The 15000-nt window shown below is 39.2% G+C and overlaps 4 protein-coding genes across 5 annotated transcripts in view; 1 reads left to right on the forward strand and 3 right to left on the reverse strand.

Moving 5' to 3' along the window:
- Positions 1-2508, reverse strand: part of slc12a6 (solute carrier family 12 member 6) — a 30144-nt gene extending 27636 nt beyond the window's left edge. Inside the window, exons 1-2 of the mRNA XM_039663802.2 lie at positions 2360-2508; positions 251-780 (exon numbers count right to left, since the gene is read on the reverse strand). Of these exons, the coding sequence (XP_039519736.2) occupies positions 251-434 (184 nt within the window). The 5' untranslated portion in view covers positions 435-780; positions 2360-2508. The remainder of the gene's footprint in view (positions 1-250; positions 781-2359) is intronic.
- A 132-nt stretch (positions 2509-2640) lies between these two features.
- nop10 (NOP10 ribonucleoprotein homolog (yeast)) lies at positions 2641-3248 on the reverse strand. Its single transcript, XM_039663853.2, has 2 exons — positions 3042-3248; positions 2641-2919 (listed from the first exon to the last, which is right to left on the reverse strand). The coding sequence occupies exons 1-2, from the start codon at positions 3093-3095 to the stop codon at positions 2779-2781; spliced, it is 195 nt and encodes a 64-aa protein (XP_039519787.1). The 5' UTR covers positions 3096-3248; the 3' UTR covers positions 2641-2778.
- A 35-nt stretch (positions 3249-3283) lies between these two features.
- On the forward strand, positions 3284-10307 carry LOC120473795 (uncharacterized). The gene is made up of 6 exons (XM_039663816.2): positions 3284-3568; positions 5047-6188; positions 8116-8244; positions 8677-8744; positions 8867-9072; positions 9175-10307. The coding sequence occupies exons 1-6, from the start codon at positions 3548-3550 to the stop codon at positions 10276-10278; spliced, it is 2670 nt and encodes an 889-aa protein (XP_039519750.2). The 5' UTR covers positions 3284-3547; the 3' UTR covers positions 10279-10307.
- An 862-nt stretch (positions 10308-11169) lies between these two features.
- The window catches only part of lpcat4 (lysophosphatidylcholine acyltransferase 4), a 19549-nt gene continuing 15718 nt past the window's right edge, over positions 11170-15000 (reverse strand). Inside the window, exons 7-13 of one of the 2 annotated variants that reach the window (XM_039663844.2) lie at positions 14982-15000; positions 14795-14877; positions 14467-14592; positions 14230-14383; positions 14029-14121; positions 12868-13003; positions 11170-12595 (exon numbers count right to left, since the gene is read on the reverse strand). The exon at positions 14982-15000 is cut by the window's right edge and continues 36 nt beyond it. In XM_039663844.2, coding sequence (XP_039519778.2) covers positions 12423-12595; positions 12868-13003; positions 14029-14121; positions 14230-14383; positions 14467-14592; positions 14795-14877; positions 14982-15000 — 784 coding nt within the window. In that variant the 3' untranslated portion in view covers positions 11170-12422. Of the gene's footprint in view, positions 12596-12867; positions 13004-14028; positions 14122-14223; positions 14384-14466; positions 14593-14794; positions 14878-14981 lie in introns of both variants that reach the window. The other variant, XM_039663828.2, reaches the window with a different exon arrangement.

The raw sequence follows: 15000 nt of genomic DNA on the forward strand, positions 1-15000 counted from the left end.
AATAACTGCGATATTCAGAGTTATTTACTTTTATCATCGCTTTATTAATATTTTAAATTAAACTTTTATTTGAACATTTTTAGTTTTCATGTTAATTTTAATAAATGTTCAGTCATTTTGCGGTGCTTTTGTCGTTTTATTCAGGATTTTTTCTATTTGGGTTTCATTTATTAAATGAAATTCTTGTATAATATTGTTAATTATTATTTTTTATTTTTTAGCTCACACACACACACACACTCACACTCACTGTAGCTGAGCTGATCAGCCTGCTCGGGTGTGTCGGAGGTCGTGACCCCTGCGGACGCCTCGCTGCGACTGACGCTCTCCCGCGAGCCGAAGCGGACCCTGGCGTGTGTGTGTGCGTCCGGGGGCGTGTCCGGCAGGTCCTCGGCTCTGATTGGTGTGACGGTGAAGCGCACGGACGAGGCCATGGCTTCCGGCGCCGGCGGGTCCGACAGGACGGCGGCTCCGCGTCACACAGCTCACACACACACACGCATCGTCATGGAGACACTGTGAGTGTGTGTACTGTGTGTGTGATCTCGGCGGAGACTAATGATTAATGAGGTTTGAGTGCTTGATTGTAACAGCAGTGTGTGTGTGTGTGTGTGTGTAAAAGAGGAATGTGTCCCAGTAGGGCTTGTTTTCGCTCAGATCAGCGTTTGAATCTGATTTATGGCTCGTCAGCGAAGAGTTTGGAGGAACGGTTACACAATATAGCCGCTGATCGGACCAGTGTATGAAACATTAACATTCCTCTACTGTAAGACAACAGATCTGAGTGTGTGTGCGAGTGAGTGTATGTGTGAATGAATGAATGTGAAGGAGAGAGCGAATAATTGTGTGTGTGTGTGTGAGAGAGAGAGAGAGAGAGAGAGAGAGAGAGAGAGAGAGAGAAGGGAAAGACAAACAGAACAAAACAGATTCATATTAAAACTGAATTGCTAGATTGTATTGAAATATGTAAGTATTTAACTACTATTTATTTCAACTTAAACGCGGGCGCTTCGGTCTGCGAAGTGATCTCTCGCGCGTGATTATTTTGGATATCAGTTCCAATAAATGGCAATTTTTCTCAAGGGAATCAAATCTCTGAACTAATGCTGTAAACTATGGGAGTCTAGTTGGGCTTCATTAGCCTAATATGAAGGTAATAATGATTTTGTATCTATACAAACACTTAAATTACACTTTTTTATTTTTTATAATAAGAAGATTATATGAAATATAAACATTTAAATGGTGGCTGTCATAAAAAACTTGCCAGATTTATTCAAATATGCATTAAATATTGAAGAACATTAAGATTATAATGCATATGTAATATGATGTATATATTCAGCAAAATGCTCCTCTCTAGAGTTATCTAGAGCAATTTTTTGGATGTGCGCAGCCGCGATACAATGTTTTCATTCAAATTAAACAGGATGACTAATCGATTCTCGAGATTTAAGAATCGATATCGGTTCGTAAAAATGAGAATCGATTAATATCGAGAAATCGATATTTATTACCCAGCCCTATAAACAATGTGTGACGTACACGCACGGGCCGAAGCGCCCGCGCCCTCAGATCAGTTGGACGTGGCTGAGGTAAAAACGATATAAATCCTGTTCGTTTTCTCACACAAACGCGTGAGAAAACTTTCGTGTCTTAGCCCATCAATGTGTACTTACATTTACGAGTCATTAAATCATGTTTAATTTGGACTTCTCTGTGGATGCCTTTTGAGGTGGTGACCATAGACCTGCATTATATGACTGACACACTGAATGTCTGTCTGAAAATATGAATGACAGTATGACTGAAACTACTGTGGAAACAAAGACACCTACATTTTGGATGCTCTTGAGGTAAGATAAAAATTAATTTCAAAGTGAACTATCCCTTTAATAAAAACCTATTAAACCAATTTGAATGGTTTAATATCCTGTTCTGGAGAGAATGGCGTCTAAATAGGGAGCTCACTGGGTTCGGCTAGTATATGGTCCAGAGTGATGTCTATATAGTAAGCACACTGGGTTCGGTTAGTAATAAGCTCCAGAGTGCTGTCTATTTAGGAACCTCACTGGGTTTTGCGACACAATCTTGCCGTTGGTTCCTGCGACAAACCTGCACCTGAGCACCTCCATTAAGCCAATTATTCACACACACACACCTGACAGCGGCTCACATTAGACCGACACCCTTATAAATATCATTAAACAACTCTTTATATGACTAATAAAACCAGTCACCTCAGAACAGCCGCGCGCAAGACGCTTTCATGATGTTTAAACGCAAACCCGCGCTAACAGTCGCATTATTATTATTATTGACTTCTGATAAACACGAAGGATTAATTTCACTAATTTACCTCAGGACTGCGGTCACGAGTCCACCGAAGCCGATGTTCGGGTAAAATCCGGTGTTTATCGCCCCGGTTTCAGGAGGATCATCAAATCAGCACGTTTGACTGAACGACTGGCGTAGGCGCGCTAACGAGAGCACCGGTCCTGCGTCATGACGTATATGCGTAGGATTTGCTGCAGGGAAATGTAGTTCTCCACGTACTATTTACATCACGAAGAAAACTACAATTAGACTATTTTTAAATCCCCAAACTAGAAATTGATTACAAATAAAGCTGACGCACTATTACACAAATTTCGCATTTTATTTGATTTCACATGAGGATTCGTTGAGTACACACAGCAAAAAAGTATGCCTTTAGAAAACAAACATAACATTGATCAATAAAAAAATGATATATAGCGTAAAAGTTCATGGTTCCGATCACAGCACGGGTCGCGGCTGTTGCGTCAACAGAAGCCCGAAACGCTTCTTGATTGTCACGCGGTGTCGGGAGAACTTGTCGTCCGGTGAGAAGCGGGCCGGGTGCGCGGAGCTGGTGGGCTGGCCACTCGGGTCCTGTTTCTGCACAGAAGTAACATAATATGTTCAAAATATGCCTCAAGTTTCCATACATCTGACATATATTACGTATACGTTTTATGGCCAAATATGCCGCCATTACAGCAACATTAAAGCCGTCTCACCTTCAGAGTGTAAACCCTGTCGCCTTTCTCGTTCAGATAAAACTGCAGGAACATGATGAGTTCTCGACAGTCGCACAGCGAGTTACAAAGTCTGTCGGTTTATTGCGAGAATATCCGAGCAGAGACCAGATTTATAATCGGCAGAGCTGCTCAAAACACCACGTGTGCGACTGATGCAGGAAAAAACCGGATATGTGCGGGACGAGCTACTGCGCAAAGCATGATGGGAAATCGTGTTTTTAAAAGGTCACCGGTGTAAAGAAAACCTCCCGCCTGCTGTAGCCTTTAGAATATAATGGCAGACATAACAAAAATAATTATTAATGTAAATAAATATAACTTAATCGTGTTATAGTTAATAACATGTGATGTTATAGTTTGGGCATGCTGATTTGTGTTTGTTTTTAAAAGTGTGCAGTTTAAATCTGCATTTTAGCAGTGAGCAACTGTTCAGATTAACCAGCATATAAAGTCCTTGAATACTGTCTTCGGGATAATAAGTTCCCATGAGGCTACTTCGGTGTCAGGTAAAGTTGGTCAATTCTTGATGTAATTTATGCCTTAATTTTTGTGTTGTTGTAGGTGCTCTTCTTTCATTTCTGACCGAAAAATTTTCTGTTTTGAATTTGTAAAAATCACAGCTTATGAAACTTATGTATGTGAACACACAAAAAAAACGAGGTCATGATCTGAGCATGCTAAGTGGTCTTAAAAAAATAGTCACACTTGTGGTCTTTGGTCAAAAATGACCCCCATAGGAAATGAATGGGGAATTGACAAAAACACAAAAATTCACAAATTTTTATTTATTTATTTATTTATTTTACATTTTTTTAATAAAAAATCGTTTTTGAGATTGTTTCAACTATATATTAAAAATCCACCAAAAAAAATGTGTTCAAACAAATGGGGACTTCACATGCTTCTCCATAGAGAGCTGTAGCCTACATGCCATCTAGTGGTTACACCATGATTCTACGCTTTTTAGATACTGTAACCTACGGAGGCGTATTGCATTCACTTGAAGAAAAAAAAATCTACTCTGTTTTTCTGAATTAACGAGTTAATTTTTCATGAGAAAAAAAATTGCTCTGTTTTTCTGAATTAATGAGTTAATTTTTCATGTGAAAAAAATTTTTTGCTCTGTTTTTCTGAATTAACGAGTTAATTTTTCATGAGAAAAAAATGTTTTCCTCTGTTTTTCTGAATTAATGAGTTAATTTTTCATGAGAAAAAAAAAGTTTTTGCTCTGTTTTTCTGAATTAATGAGTTAATTTTTCATGAGAAAATTTATTTTTTGCTGTTTTTCTGAATTAATGAGTTAATTTTTCATGAGAAAATTTATTTTTTGCTGTTTTTCTGAATTAACTCATTAATTCAGAAAAACAGAGCAAAAAAAATTCCATTAAAAATTAACTCATTAATTCAGAAAAACAGAGCAAAAAAAAATTTTTCTCATGAAAAATTAACTCATTAATTCAGAAAAACAGAGCAAAAAAATTTTTTCTCATGAAAAATTAACTCGTTAATTCAGAAAAACAGAGTAGATTTTTTTTTCTTCAAGTGAATGCAATACGCCTCCGTAGTAACCAGATGGTGCTAATTTTCTTCAAAAAAAAAAATTTCTGAAGGCTTAGAATCTATATTAAACTAAAATACTGCATTAATAACTTTTTGAACAAAATAATATATATATAGAAATATATATATATATATCCATGGCAAAAATAGACCATAAATAATGCATAAATATTAATAAATTCAATCAAATTGTCTCAAAATACTAAATTACAAAGAATATAGAACAAAAATAAATTGCATTGGTTTTACTGGGATGGAGGAAATTTAATTTTTAGGTGTCCGGTCACTTTTGACCGGGAAGATAACAAGTGTGACTCCGAAACGAAGAGCACCTGAGGGTTAATGGCTAACACTTGCAATATTACTACATTAACTGATGTAAAATTAGCTGAGACACTTCTCTTATTATGTATCCCGTGTGTAGATGGAGAAGCTTCAACCACCAATCGTGCATCGAGAGATGCATCTAGAGCACGCACTTCCACTCAACGAGGATAACGAGCTGCTTAATTACGGAGAAATCACATGTGTAAACGCACAGGACAGGATTCAGACTGAAACACAATGTTCTGGTGCTGAAAACACGTTTCTTGAGCCAGAAGCACTTGCTTCGATGCAATCAGCGCAAGCATTCGTGTGTTCGCTTCATCCGCAGCTTCAGTGTGAGGAGTACGGCCCAAACGCCGTCAGCGGAGGTCCTGCCGGTGCCTTAACCCCAGATATAGACATCAGACCATTCTCAGACATGAACCCTGTCCACACTCCACATGCTAACCCTCCGTGGCCCGCTCTGGCTCCTCATGCTAACCCTGTTGCTGCAGTGCCTCATCGGAATCAGTTCTGGCCCACTTACACGCCTCCACAACACTTTAACCCTGCGTTTAACCTTAACCCTGAGTTTAGCCTTAACCTTGAGTTTAACCTTGAATCTGTGTTTAACCTTGACCCTGGGTTTAATCTTAACCCTGAGTTTAACCTTAACCCTGGGTTTAACTGTAACCCTGGGTTTAACCTTAACCCTGGGTTTAATCTTAACCCTGAGTTTAACCTTAACCCTGGGTTTAACTGTAACCCTGGGTTTAACCTTAACCCTGTGTTTAACCTTAACCCTGGGTTTAACCTTAACCCATCATTTAACCTTAACCCTGGGTTTAACTGTAACCCTGGGTTTAACCTTAACCCTGTGTTTAACCTTAACCCTGGGTTTAACCTTAACCCATCATTTAACCTTAACCCTGGATTTAACTGTAACCCTGGGTTTAACCTAAACCCTGCGTTTAACTGTAACCCTGGGTTTAACTTTAACCCCGCGTTTAACCCATTAGTGGCCTGTGGGGATTCTGCCCTCTCCTGTCTGGTGCTTCGACCGCATATGAGTGTTTGTCCCGCACCGTATCCACATCTAAACACCACGGGTTCAGTCTCCAACACACACTCACACTCACACACACAATCGTTCCCTTTAAACATGCTCGACGCGTACGAACTGTGGCAGAGACTGTGTAAGACAGCGGAGGACTACAGCTCCAGCAGTCCAGATACTGAGGCTCTCGCCTGCTTCTTCATGTGAGAACACATACACACACTCTCACAATGACACAATGAATTCAATGACAGCTATAATTATTTATATAATATAAATTAATAATATAATAACTCATTGTGACGCTCATGCCATATCAATAATAAAGGCCTGTTCACACCAAGAATGATAAACTATAACCATAAAGTTTGGAAAATTACAAGTACAATTCAATTGAATATTTCTTTTATTTAAATCATTTGAATAATTTCTTCATTGTTATGCATTAGTATAGCTATTTTATTTATATTTATTTTTATCATTATAATCAATAGTTTTTCATTCTATTAACTGACTTCATTTTGGGATTTAATAAAATATGTAGGTAGGCCTATATTTGTTTACTATTAATTCATTATTTGTCATTATAATTCGCCACATTGACAGATAATCGATTTTGAATCTTTTTCAGAGCGATTTTTTCGCAGCAACACTGAAAGCCAATCAGAATTCATCATACTTAATTTGAAAAAGGGACGACGGCGACGCTAGTTATACAGTTATGCTAATTGTGTAAACGGGTCTTTAAGGCGTTATTTGAGCTGTTCTCTCTCTCTCTCTCTCTCTCCCTCTCTCTCTCTCTCTCTCTCTCTCTCTCTCTCTCTCTCTCTCTCTCTCTCTCTCTCTCCCTCTCTCTCTCTCTCAAATTCAAATTCAAATGAGCTTTATTGGCATGCCTTATACAGTATTGCCAAAGCATTGGCCATTACATAGGTAATGAACAAATAATCAGTAAATGAATCAGTAAACAAATGCATGAAATACATGCATATATATCAGAAAACAAACAAAATAAATAAATAAACAAACAAAAAAAAAAAACAGGTTTTTTTTTTTTTTTTTTTTTTTAACCAACATTCTGACTTTAGTTTTGTCCACTGGCTGACTCTCGTAGTTTGTGACAGGCTGTTACATAGTTTGCTGCTGTTGTGATTGAGCTGGAGTTTTCTCCCAAAATATGAATTAATTTTTCTGAATTTGGCAATGCCATAAAATTTGGATCTAGTTGTTGGAATCTAGAGAAATAGTCTGATCTAATGCTGTGATAATGATCACAGTGAATGAGGAAGTGTTCTTCTGTCTCCACCTCTCTCTGAGAGCACATTGAACACAGTCTCTGCTCTCGCGGCTGCCATCTCTGCCGGTGCCGTCCTCTCTCTACGGCCAGACTGTGGTCACTCAGCCTGTATCTGGTCAGGGTCTTTCTCACTTTATGCTCTTTCACACAGCTCAGGTATTCTGCTGGTTTATAATCTCTTTTGAGGTTTAAATAGAGTTCCATCTTCTTTTGTGATTTAGTAGCATCTTTCCAATAGTTAATGTAATTTTGTTTTTGTAATTGTATAATTTGGTTGGGCCAGCAGACAGTGCTGTGCGGGTCGGGCTGTAGTTTGAGCATCAGCTGTGAGAGTGCGCTCCGGGGCCGGTTCTGCTCCTGACACCGCAGGGCTTCGGCCTGGTATGAGCTCGGGTCGCTGTGCTTTAGATGCTGGTAGAACTTTATAGCTCTTTTCTGGATGCTGATCAACAGGGGGTATTGTCCTAATTCAGCTCTGCATGAGTTGTTTGGTGTCGCTCTGTTCACTTTTAGGATGTTTTTGCAAATTTGGGTATGCAGAGTTTCAATTTCTTCTTTTTCCCATTTTGAGAAATCTTGGGTTTTTAGAGGTCCCCATATCTCGCTGCCATAAAGAGCAATGGGTTCAATTATTGCTTTTAGGATTTTTAGCCAGGTTCGAATTGGAATTTCATGTCTAATTTTATTTTTAATCATGTAGAAGACTCTCTCTCTCTCTCTCTCTCTCTCTCTCTCTCTCTCTCTCTCTCTCTCTCTCTCTCTCTCTCTCTCTCTCTCTCTCTCTCTCTCTCTCTCTCTCTCTCTCTCTCTCTCTCTCTCTCTCTCTCTCTCAGTGACGTGTTTCGCCGTCAGGCCGTTCACAGCCCCGATCTGCCGTTCTCGCATGCCGTTCACACGGCCGTTGAGCAATGGAGGAAAATCCCGCCCTTTCAACGAAAACAATATCACGTCACTGCCAAAATGTGAGCTATATAAAGAAAATTACGAATTACACACATTTCTGAAACTGACATGTTTGTGGAGTGTTAATAATTAACATTTATAAAATTAATCTTTGTTAACATTCATTGTTAGTTCACAGTGCGTTAACGTTAACAAGATTTTAATAAAGTTTTACTAAATCTTGAAATTAACAAAGATTGATAGGCTAAATGCTGTATGTGCAGTTCATGTTAACTAATGTTAACTAACGAAACTTATTGCAAAGTGTTACCAATTAATTTATACAATAATAGTGTATTTGATTCTATTTGGAGCTGATTTGTCATTTTTAACCCCTTAGTTGCAGAAATGGTGGATAACGAGCAAATCTCACAATAAGAATTACAGTCTTTAAGTGGTTTTGGGAATAAACTGCTTGTCTGGAATTGAAGATTTTTGTAATACTCCTCTAGGTTCATTAATTTGAAAAAACTGAGCCAGAGAGCCAACAGAGCCGAAGGACATCAGTCGATTCCCACAGGTCAGGATTTAGTATAATGGCTCACAGTGAATGTTTTATTTACTGATTGATTAGAAATTCTTACCTAAACTTCATCTATGACTGAATTAAATAGTAAACAACGAACCTCGTCATTTGCGCAGGTAATGTGAAGAAAAAAAGTAAACGTGCTAAAAAGGCAGGGCCAGTTGAAGATCTCGCCGAGAGTGCACTTGCAGAATACTCACAGGTCATGGACGCCCCGGGGTCAAAGGTCAGCGATGGGTCAGAGGTCACCGCAGCCAACGAGGAGGACGTGTGTGCACAGTTCCTCAACCAGCTGTTCAACCACTGCGAATCTACCAACGAGGTCAATTAAAATCCTTCTGTATCACATTCTAAAGCCTCTAATGATCAAAAAAACGATCTAAATCTATTGTGGAAAATGATCTGTGTGTTTTCTCTCTTTCAGGCTGGTTTCGACATGGACTACATCAGCTCTCTTCTCTCCACAGATCACAACCTCACCGATGTCCTTAAGGAAAATTGCCAGGATTTGTTTTCCAGCAGCATTCCCAAGCCAGTCGCCGGATGCTCCAATTGGACTCCACAACGTGACTTCAGCCAGTATAATGGCTCCCATCTTCAAGATCACATGATGCAGGAATCATTTCGGATTAACACACCAACTGGGATGGAAAATGGCGGCCAGAACGCATTTCAAAGTTCCCAAGGCGAATCGATTCATTCTGCTTTCCAAGACTTTGGTCCGGCTGGAAACTCTCCAGGAGGAAAAGGCGAGACTTTGTTTGTCACTGAACTTGAAACCACCGTCCAATCCGAGTCCTTCAGTCTTCAAAACTACAAATCCCATCATGCATCATTTACGCATTCCATAAAACGTCCAAAAAACCCTGCGAATGGTGGAGTTAACCATGATGGAGAGAAAAACAAGTTGGCCAGACAAAAAACTGAGAAAATGGTAAGTACAAAGGAAAAGAGAAACAAGAATACGGACATTCCCCTCGATTCTCAGAGAAATAATAGAGCGAAAACACAGACAAGCGTAAAGGAGACGCCAGAGAAAAAGAACGCAAACCAGAACAAAAAACGGCAGAGGCAACGTAGAGGACGGAAGCAGGAAAAGATCACGGCGCTCGATGAGAGAACAACAGACGATAAAAGAAAAACAGCTGAAAACCAAAGGAATAGAAATACTCAAGGCGGTCAACGAAAATCTGCAACCAAACATGGAGCGAAAGAAACTGATTTATTCAAAATAACCACAGAAAGAGAGGAATCACGGCAACGTACGGACGTGACCAAGGCGAGGAAAGTTAGAAGAGACGATGAGATTAAGAGACGTCAAAGGCCGATAAAAAAAACGGGCAAATCGAGTCGACAAAAAACACAAACAGAAACAAACGATGGAAAAGAGCAAAAATGGGCCATTGGTGAGAATGGAGATGGTTTTCCGATCGGGACGCGGTGGGACGCAACCAAAACGCACTCAAACCACCAACGAAGAGGCTTGAGGAGGATCAAGGTGGACGAATCGAACAAAAAATCCACTTGAGGCATAATAAAACATATAATTGAACCAGAGGAAATATCACGTCTTTATTTAAACTTCCCCTGTGGTGAAAAGTTTTTAATGTTGTTTATATGTCTATGTGGTGTGTTTAATACGCTTAAATTCATAAGTCAATACAATACCATTGCTAAGTATTTTCTCCATAAAACTGCAATGAACCAACGACTTTTTGAAACGGTTTGGAATCGCTGGTGTTCCACCTTAACCAATCAGATCAACGTGCCGGCGGGCTTCAGCATATCATTAACAGTGAACTAGCGAGAGATTATCCCGATATTTTTCAGTTGATATGAAAAATTGGGTACAGAATGATGTATATTACAATGTTATGATGAACTATATGCCTTTCTACAGCGAGTTTTGAGTTGTTCGAAGCGTTTCTGGTGAGATTGTTAAAGGCAACTGACTCTGAGATGGAGAAAGGGAACGGCTTGTGTAACATTAGCAACACATTAAAGCTGTTTGACAACTTAGTCAAGCAAAAGGCTAATCATTAATTATCGTTATGTGTCCGAAGTTGTAAAGAGAGATAACATCGTTTTACCTCAGTGTGTTGGCCGAGCGAGCTGACGTAACGGAAGTGGAGACGGGGTTAATTTGCATATTAATGAATCCGCGGATAATAAATGAGGGGAAGGTGTCAAGTTACATTCACGCTATCTTAAAGCACGAAGATTTTGTCTTTTTATGGTGATCAAAGATGAGTTTAAAGTGATAAAATTATTTAGAATTATATATAATATGACATCAGGAGAAATCTGATGGTTTTCTAACCTACACAGTGTAGGTTAGAAAAACAGGACAGGAGTAGAAAACCCGACGATCAAACCAACAAAACTTGTTTAAAAGGACTGACACGTTCAAATAAAAACATCACGTCTTCATTTAAGATTTTTTATATATTAAAGTATAAAATAATATGACACATCAGCAGAAGTCTTTGACAGCAAATGTCCAGTTTACAAAGTTTAAAACGACAAAAATATAGTTTTAAATACACATACGATCTCCAAGCATAATCATAAAAATATATCCACAAGTTTCCGAGGGGCGCTCATGTAAAAAATAAAGTGGGTGAAACTTCCGGTGAGGCGGCGGAAGTAGCATTCCAATGGTATTTTGTGTGTTAGTTAGCGAAGAGGCTAGCTGTTTTTCGGAGAATTATTTTACTATTTAAAGACACAAATCTTTATGAGAGATGTCGTTACGGAGCTCAGGGACAACATGTGCTGTTCGCGGTTGTATGTATAACCGGACTAAACTAATTCAGTGGCTTAAACGGGATTGTTTTGAACATAAGCTGAAAACGAAATCAGAGTGATCCTGCCAGAGCCCGTCTCTGATCCTGCCAACGACTGTAGTTTCCATCACCTCACAAAAGACGACGAATCTTCCTGTGTACATTTGTTTAAATTCTTAATATTCTATAAACTCTATCAGCATGTGATTGGCTGTTTGCTACTGATGTTACAGCTAAACTCAGGATCAAAGCCTGTGTTGACAGAATACCAAATGTGCCAGTTAATGTGTTCAAGCAGCACATTCATTTATAATTTTGAATAAACTCCAAAGCACAATGACTAAGTGTGTATTTTTTATTTTAATTGTTTGTCAGCTCACACAACTGTCTGTCAACATGCCTTGATGAGTATTGATTATTAATAATGTTATTATAATACTCCCAATCAACGACTGCGGAGGGTAAAGGTACTGTTATTTCACCCTTTTGAATTTCGTTGAGGTTGTGTTCCCACATCGTTAGCTAGTTTGGATCGCTATAACTTGAATGACCGTCAACTGTTGAATGAACGAGTGTCAAGCATGTCAAATCGCGCTTTGTTTACTTCGAACCGGAAGTCGCGCCCACTTTTGACGCAAGGCCTCATGGGGCGTAGGAAACTTGTGGATAGGTTCTTGTTCCAAGGCACATTCCTTTAGTGTTACATTCTCACAGTATCGTTCCCAGTGCCCAGATTGACAAGAAACCAGCGCAGATTAATAAGAAATCACTTGCACACATGTAAACGTAACCCTTTCTCACACATAGCTTCATATCTCAGTTATTGCACATGCAGTGGGACGTTCGTTCCGGTATTGCGGCATTTCTACCGACCAAGCGACGCTCCTCAGTCTGACTTCCTATTGGTCGATCCATAGCCGTTATAAATCCCGTCGTTGCCGTTGGCCTTCCCATTGGGAACGGCATTGTGATTTCCCGCCGTGGCCTCAGTGGAACGGAGATACTCTGTAAAGACTTTCCGATAAACTGGATGCGTCATCATTAAGTCCTGCAGAGAAGCTTTGGGAGATGAATACGAAACCAGTTAGCATAACATTTTCAAGAAAAAAACATTTAAATATGTACTAATTCTGGGGATAAAATTATTGACAACAGGGGGACTTTAAATCTTACGAAGATGCAATTTTATAGATGTACATCATAGACCAAGGTGAACACATCTAGACAGGTTGCAAAGCCTGTTTTGTTGTCAGACAATTGGAAAACTTTTGCTCACGACAAAAGCAATCGTTTATAGGCTAGAGCTAGAACGATTCTTTGAAGGTTTTTACCTTCAGTCGGTCGCCCCCTGGTGGTTAGCGCTGAGAACATCTCGTCTATCGCGTACTGCGGGACTCCCACCAGCGCCCCCATCAGGCCGGACAGATCGCCCGCGCTCAGAAGCCCATCCTGGTCCGTGTCGAACCACTGCGAACAGAAGAGGGTTTGAACACTTGAGGAATGCATTACATTACAGAAACTTTACTGGCCATTACTATTTTTCACATGATTTAATTTAAAGCAGACAGAATGAATTCGGGGAGAAAAAAAATCGAATTGCATGAATCATATTGAGATCATTGTGACATTTATTGTTTTTAGGGATACACGATATATCGGCCACCATATCGGTATCGGCCGAGATATGTACATTTTTAATAATATATCATTATCGGTCTGAGAAGTAATTTTGCCCGATATATTAAAGCTGATATATAATATATTATTTCCTCTTCAGATTTATCGGCCAATTTATCCGTTATCGGCTTTCAAATATAAAGAATTATCGGTTATTGGCCAAAATGTTCATATCGGTGAATGAAAAATTTTTTTTTATTAATTTTTAAATTAAATCTCTTTCCACTGTTGTTTTTGACAATTGTTTTTAACAATAAAATGGAGCAATTATCAGACATAATTGCAATTTCTAAATCTAAATAAGCTAAATTACATTGCAGTTAAATTACATTATGAATAACTGAATATATAAATACTGTACATTTTCACAGAATTAAAGTAAATAACATTGGGCCTATTTTTATTATAAATTGAATTATTATATATGGGTTTTGTACCATGACAGGATTAATTATTATTATTTTTAGCTTTTTATTAGTAAACTATTTTATTAAACAAATCATTAAAGAAATATATTCTTATTTAAACTGATATTATTTGAACTGTAAAAAAAATCAAGTTTAATAATAATAATGTAATTTTGCAATGGCTATCTTCATAATTTATTTGCTTTCAAAACAAACCATAGAGCTTTTATTTTGGTGTAAAACTGCATTGAGACTTTCTCGTTTTTTGTAAATAGATTTATAAATTGATGATGTTTGTCGCAAAGACACGTTATAAGCCGCTTAAAAACTGCGGCCAATATTTCCCAGCACTCTTTTATATCACACGAGTTTACGACGCGACACACCCCTGAACACACACACACTCACCGTGAACGCCGTGTGTATGAGAGACTCCAGACTCCTGAAGCCAGAAACGGCCGACACACTCAAACACACCTGTCTCATGTCCACCGTATCATCCTGCAGTGCAAACACACACTAATGATCACACTAACACACACATCTGATCATGTGGTAGTTGCTCTGTATGAGAGTGAATCTCTCTCACACACACACACACACCTTTACCTTTGAGTAGAGCGAGCAGATCTTCACCGCCGTATTTCTGTCCTTGAGCCCCAAAATAGAGGTCAGGTGGTCGGCTGGTACCATGGCGCTCTGGCCTGAGTGACAGCTGTCAATCATGTCGTTCATCACAGCCTCCACTCGAGCGTTCGTAAGACTGCAGATGAGGAGAATGAAAGAGTGTGAGAGAAACGGGTGGAGATACCGAACACACACACACACACACACACACACACACACCCTTGTTTATGGAGCAGTTTGAGCGTGGCCTGAGCCGGGGATTCCAGTGGAAGCGAAAGGTTTCCAAGCTTTTTCACCGGAAAGCGTCCGTCCATCACATAATCAGTGGCAGGAACACCGAGAGCTCTGAGAACATAACACACACACACACATATTACAGGTGAACACTACTTCACACACTTTATATTTATTTTAATAAATTAGTAATAACTTAGAAAAATATTTAAAATAAACGCGCTTCTACTTTAGATGCCAACTTCTTGAATCTGTAGTCCTATTACAGTATTTTTCACTAATTAAGTAATTGTGCAACAGTTCTCCCACTCACTTGGCCATGAGCTTCTGCACATTCTCAGCGTACACCTCCGGGTTTTCCTTCTCCTCCTGTGACGGCGTGTAGACGGGCAGGAACTAGAACCAATCAGAGCGGAGAAGAATTACTGAGTGAGATTCTATTGGTCACAGCTGTAACGTGATTGGCTCTCGCTCGTGTCAATCAAAGGAGGTCAGCCCACCTCCACAGTGACCCTGGTG

Source organism: Pimephales promelas, chromosome 1, assembly GCF_988280905.1.
Source record: "Pimephales promelas chromosome 1, fPimPro1.hap1.1, whole genome shotgun sequence".
NCBI classification, from domain to species: domain Eukaryota; kingdom Metazoa; phylum Chordata; class Actinopteri; order Cypriniformes; family Leuciscidae; genus Pimephales; species Pimephales promelas.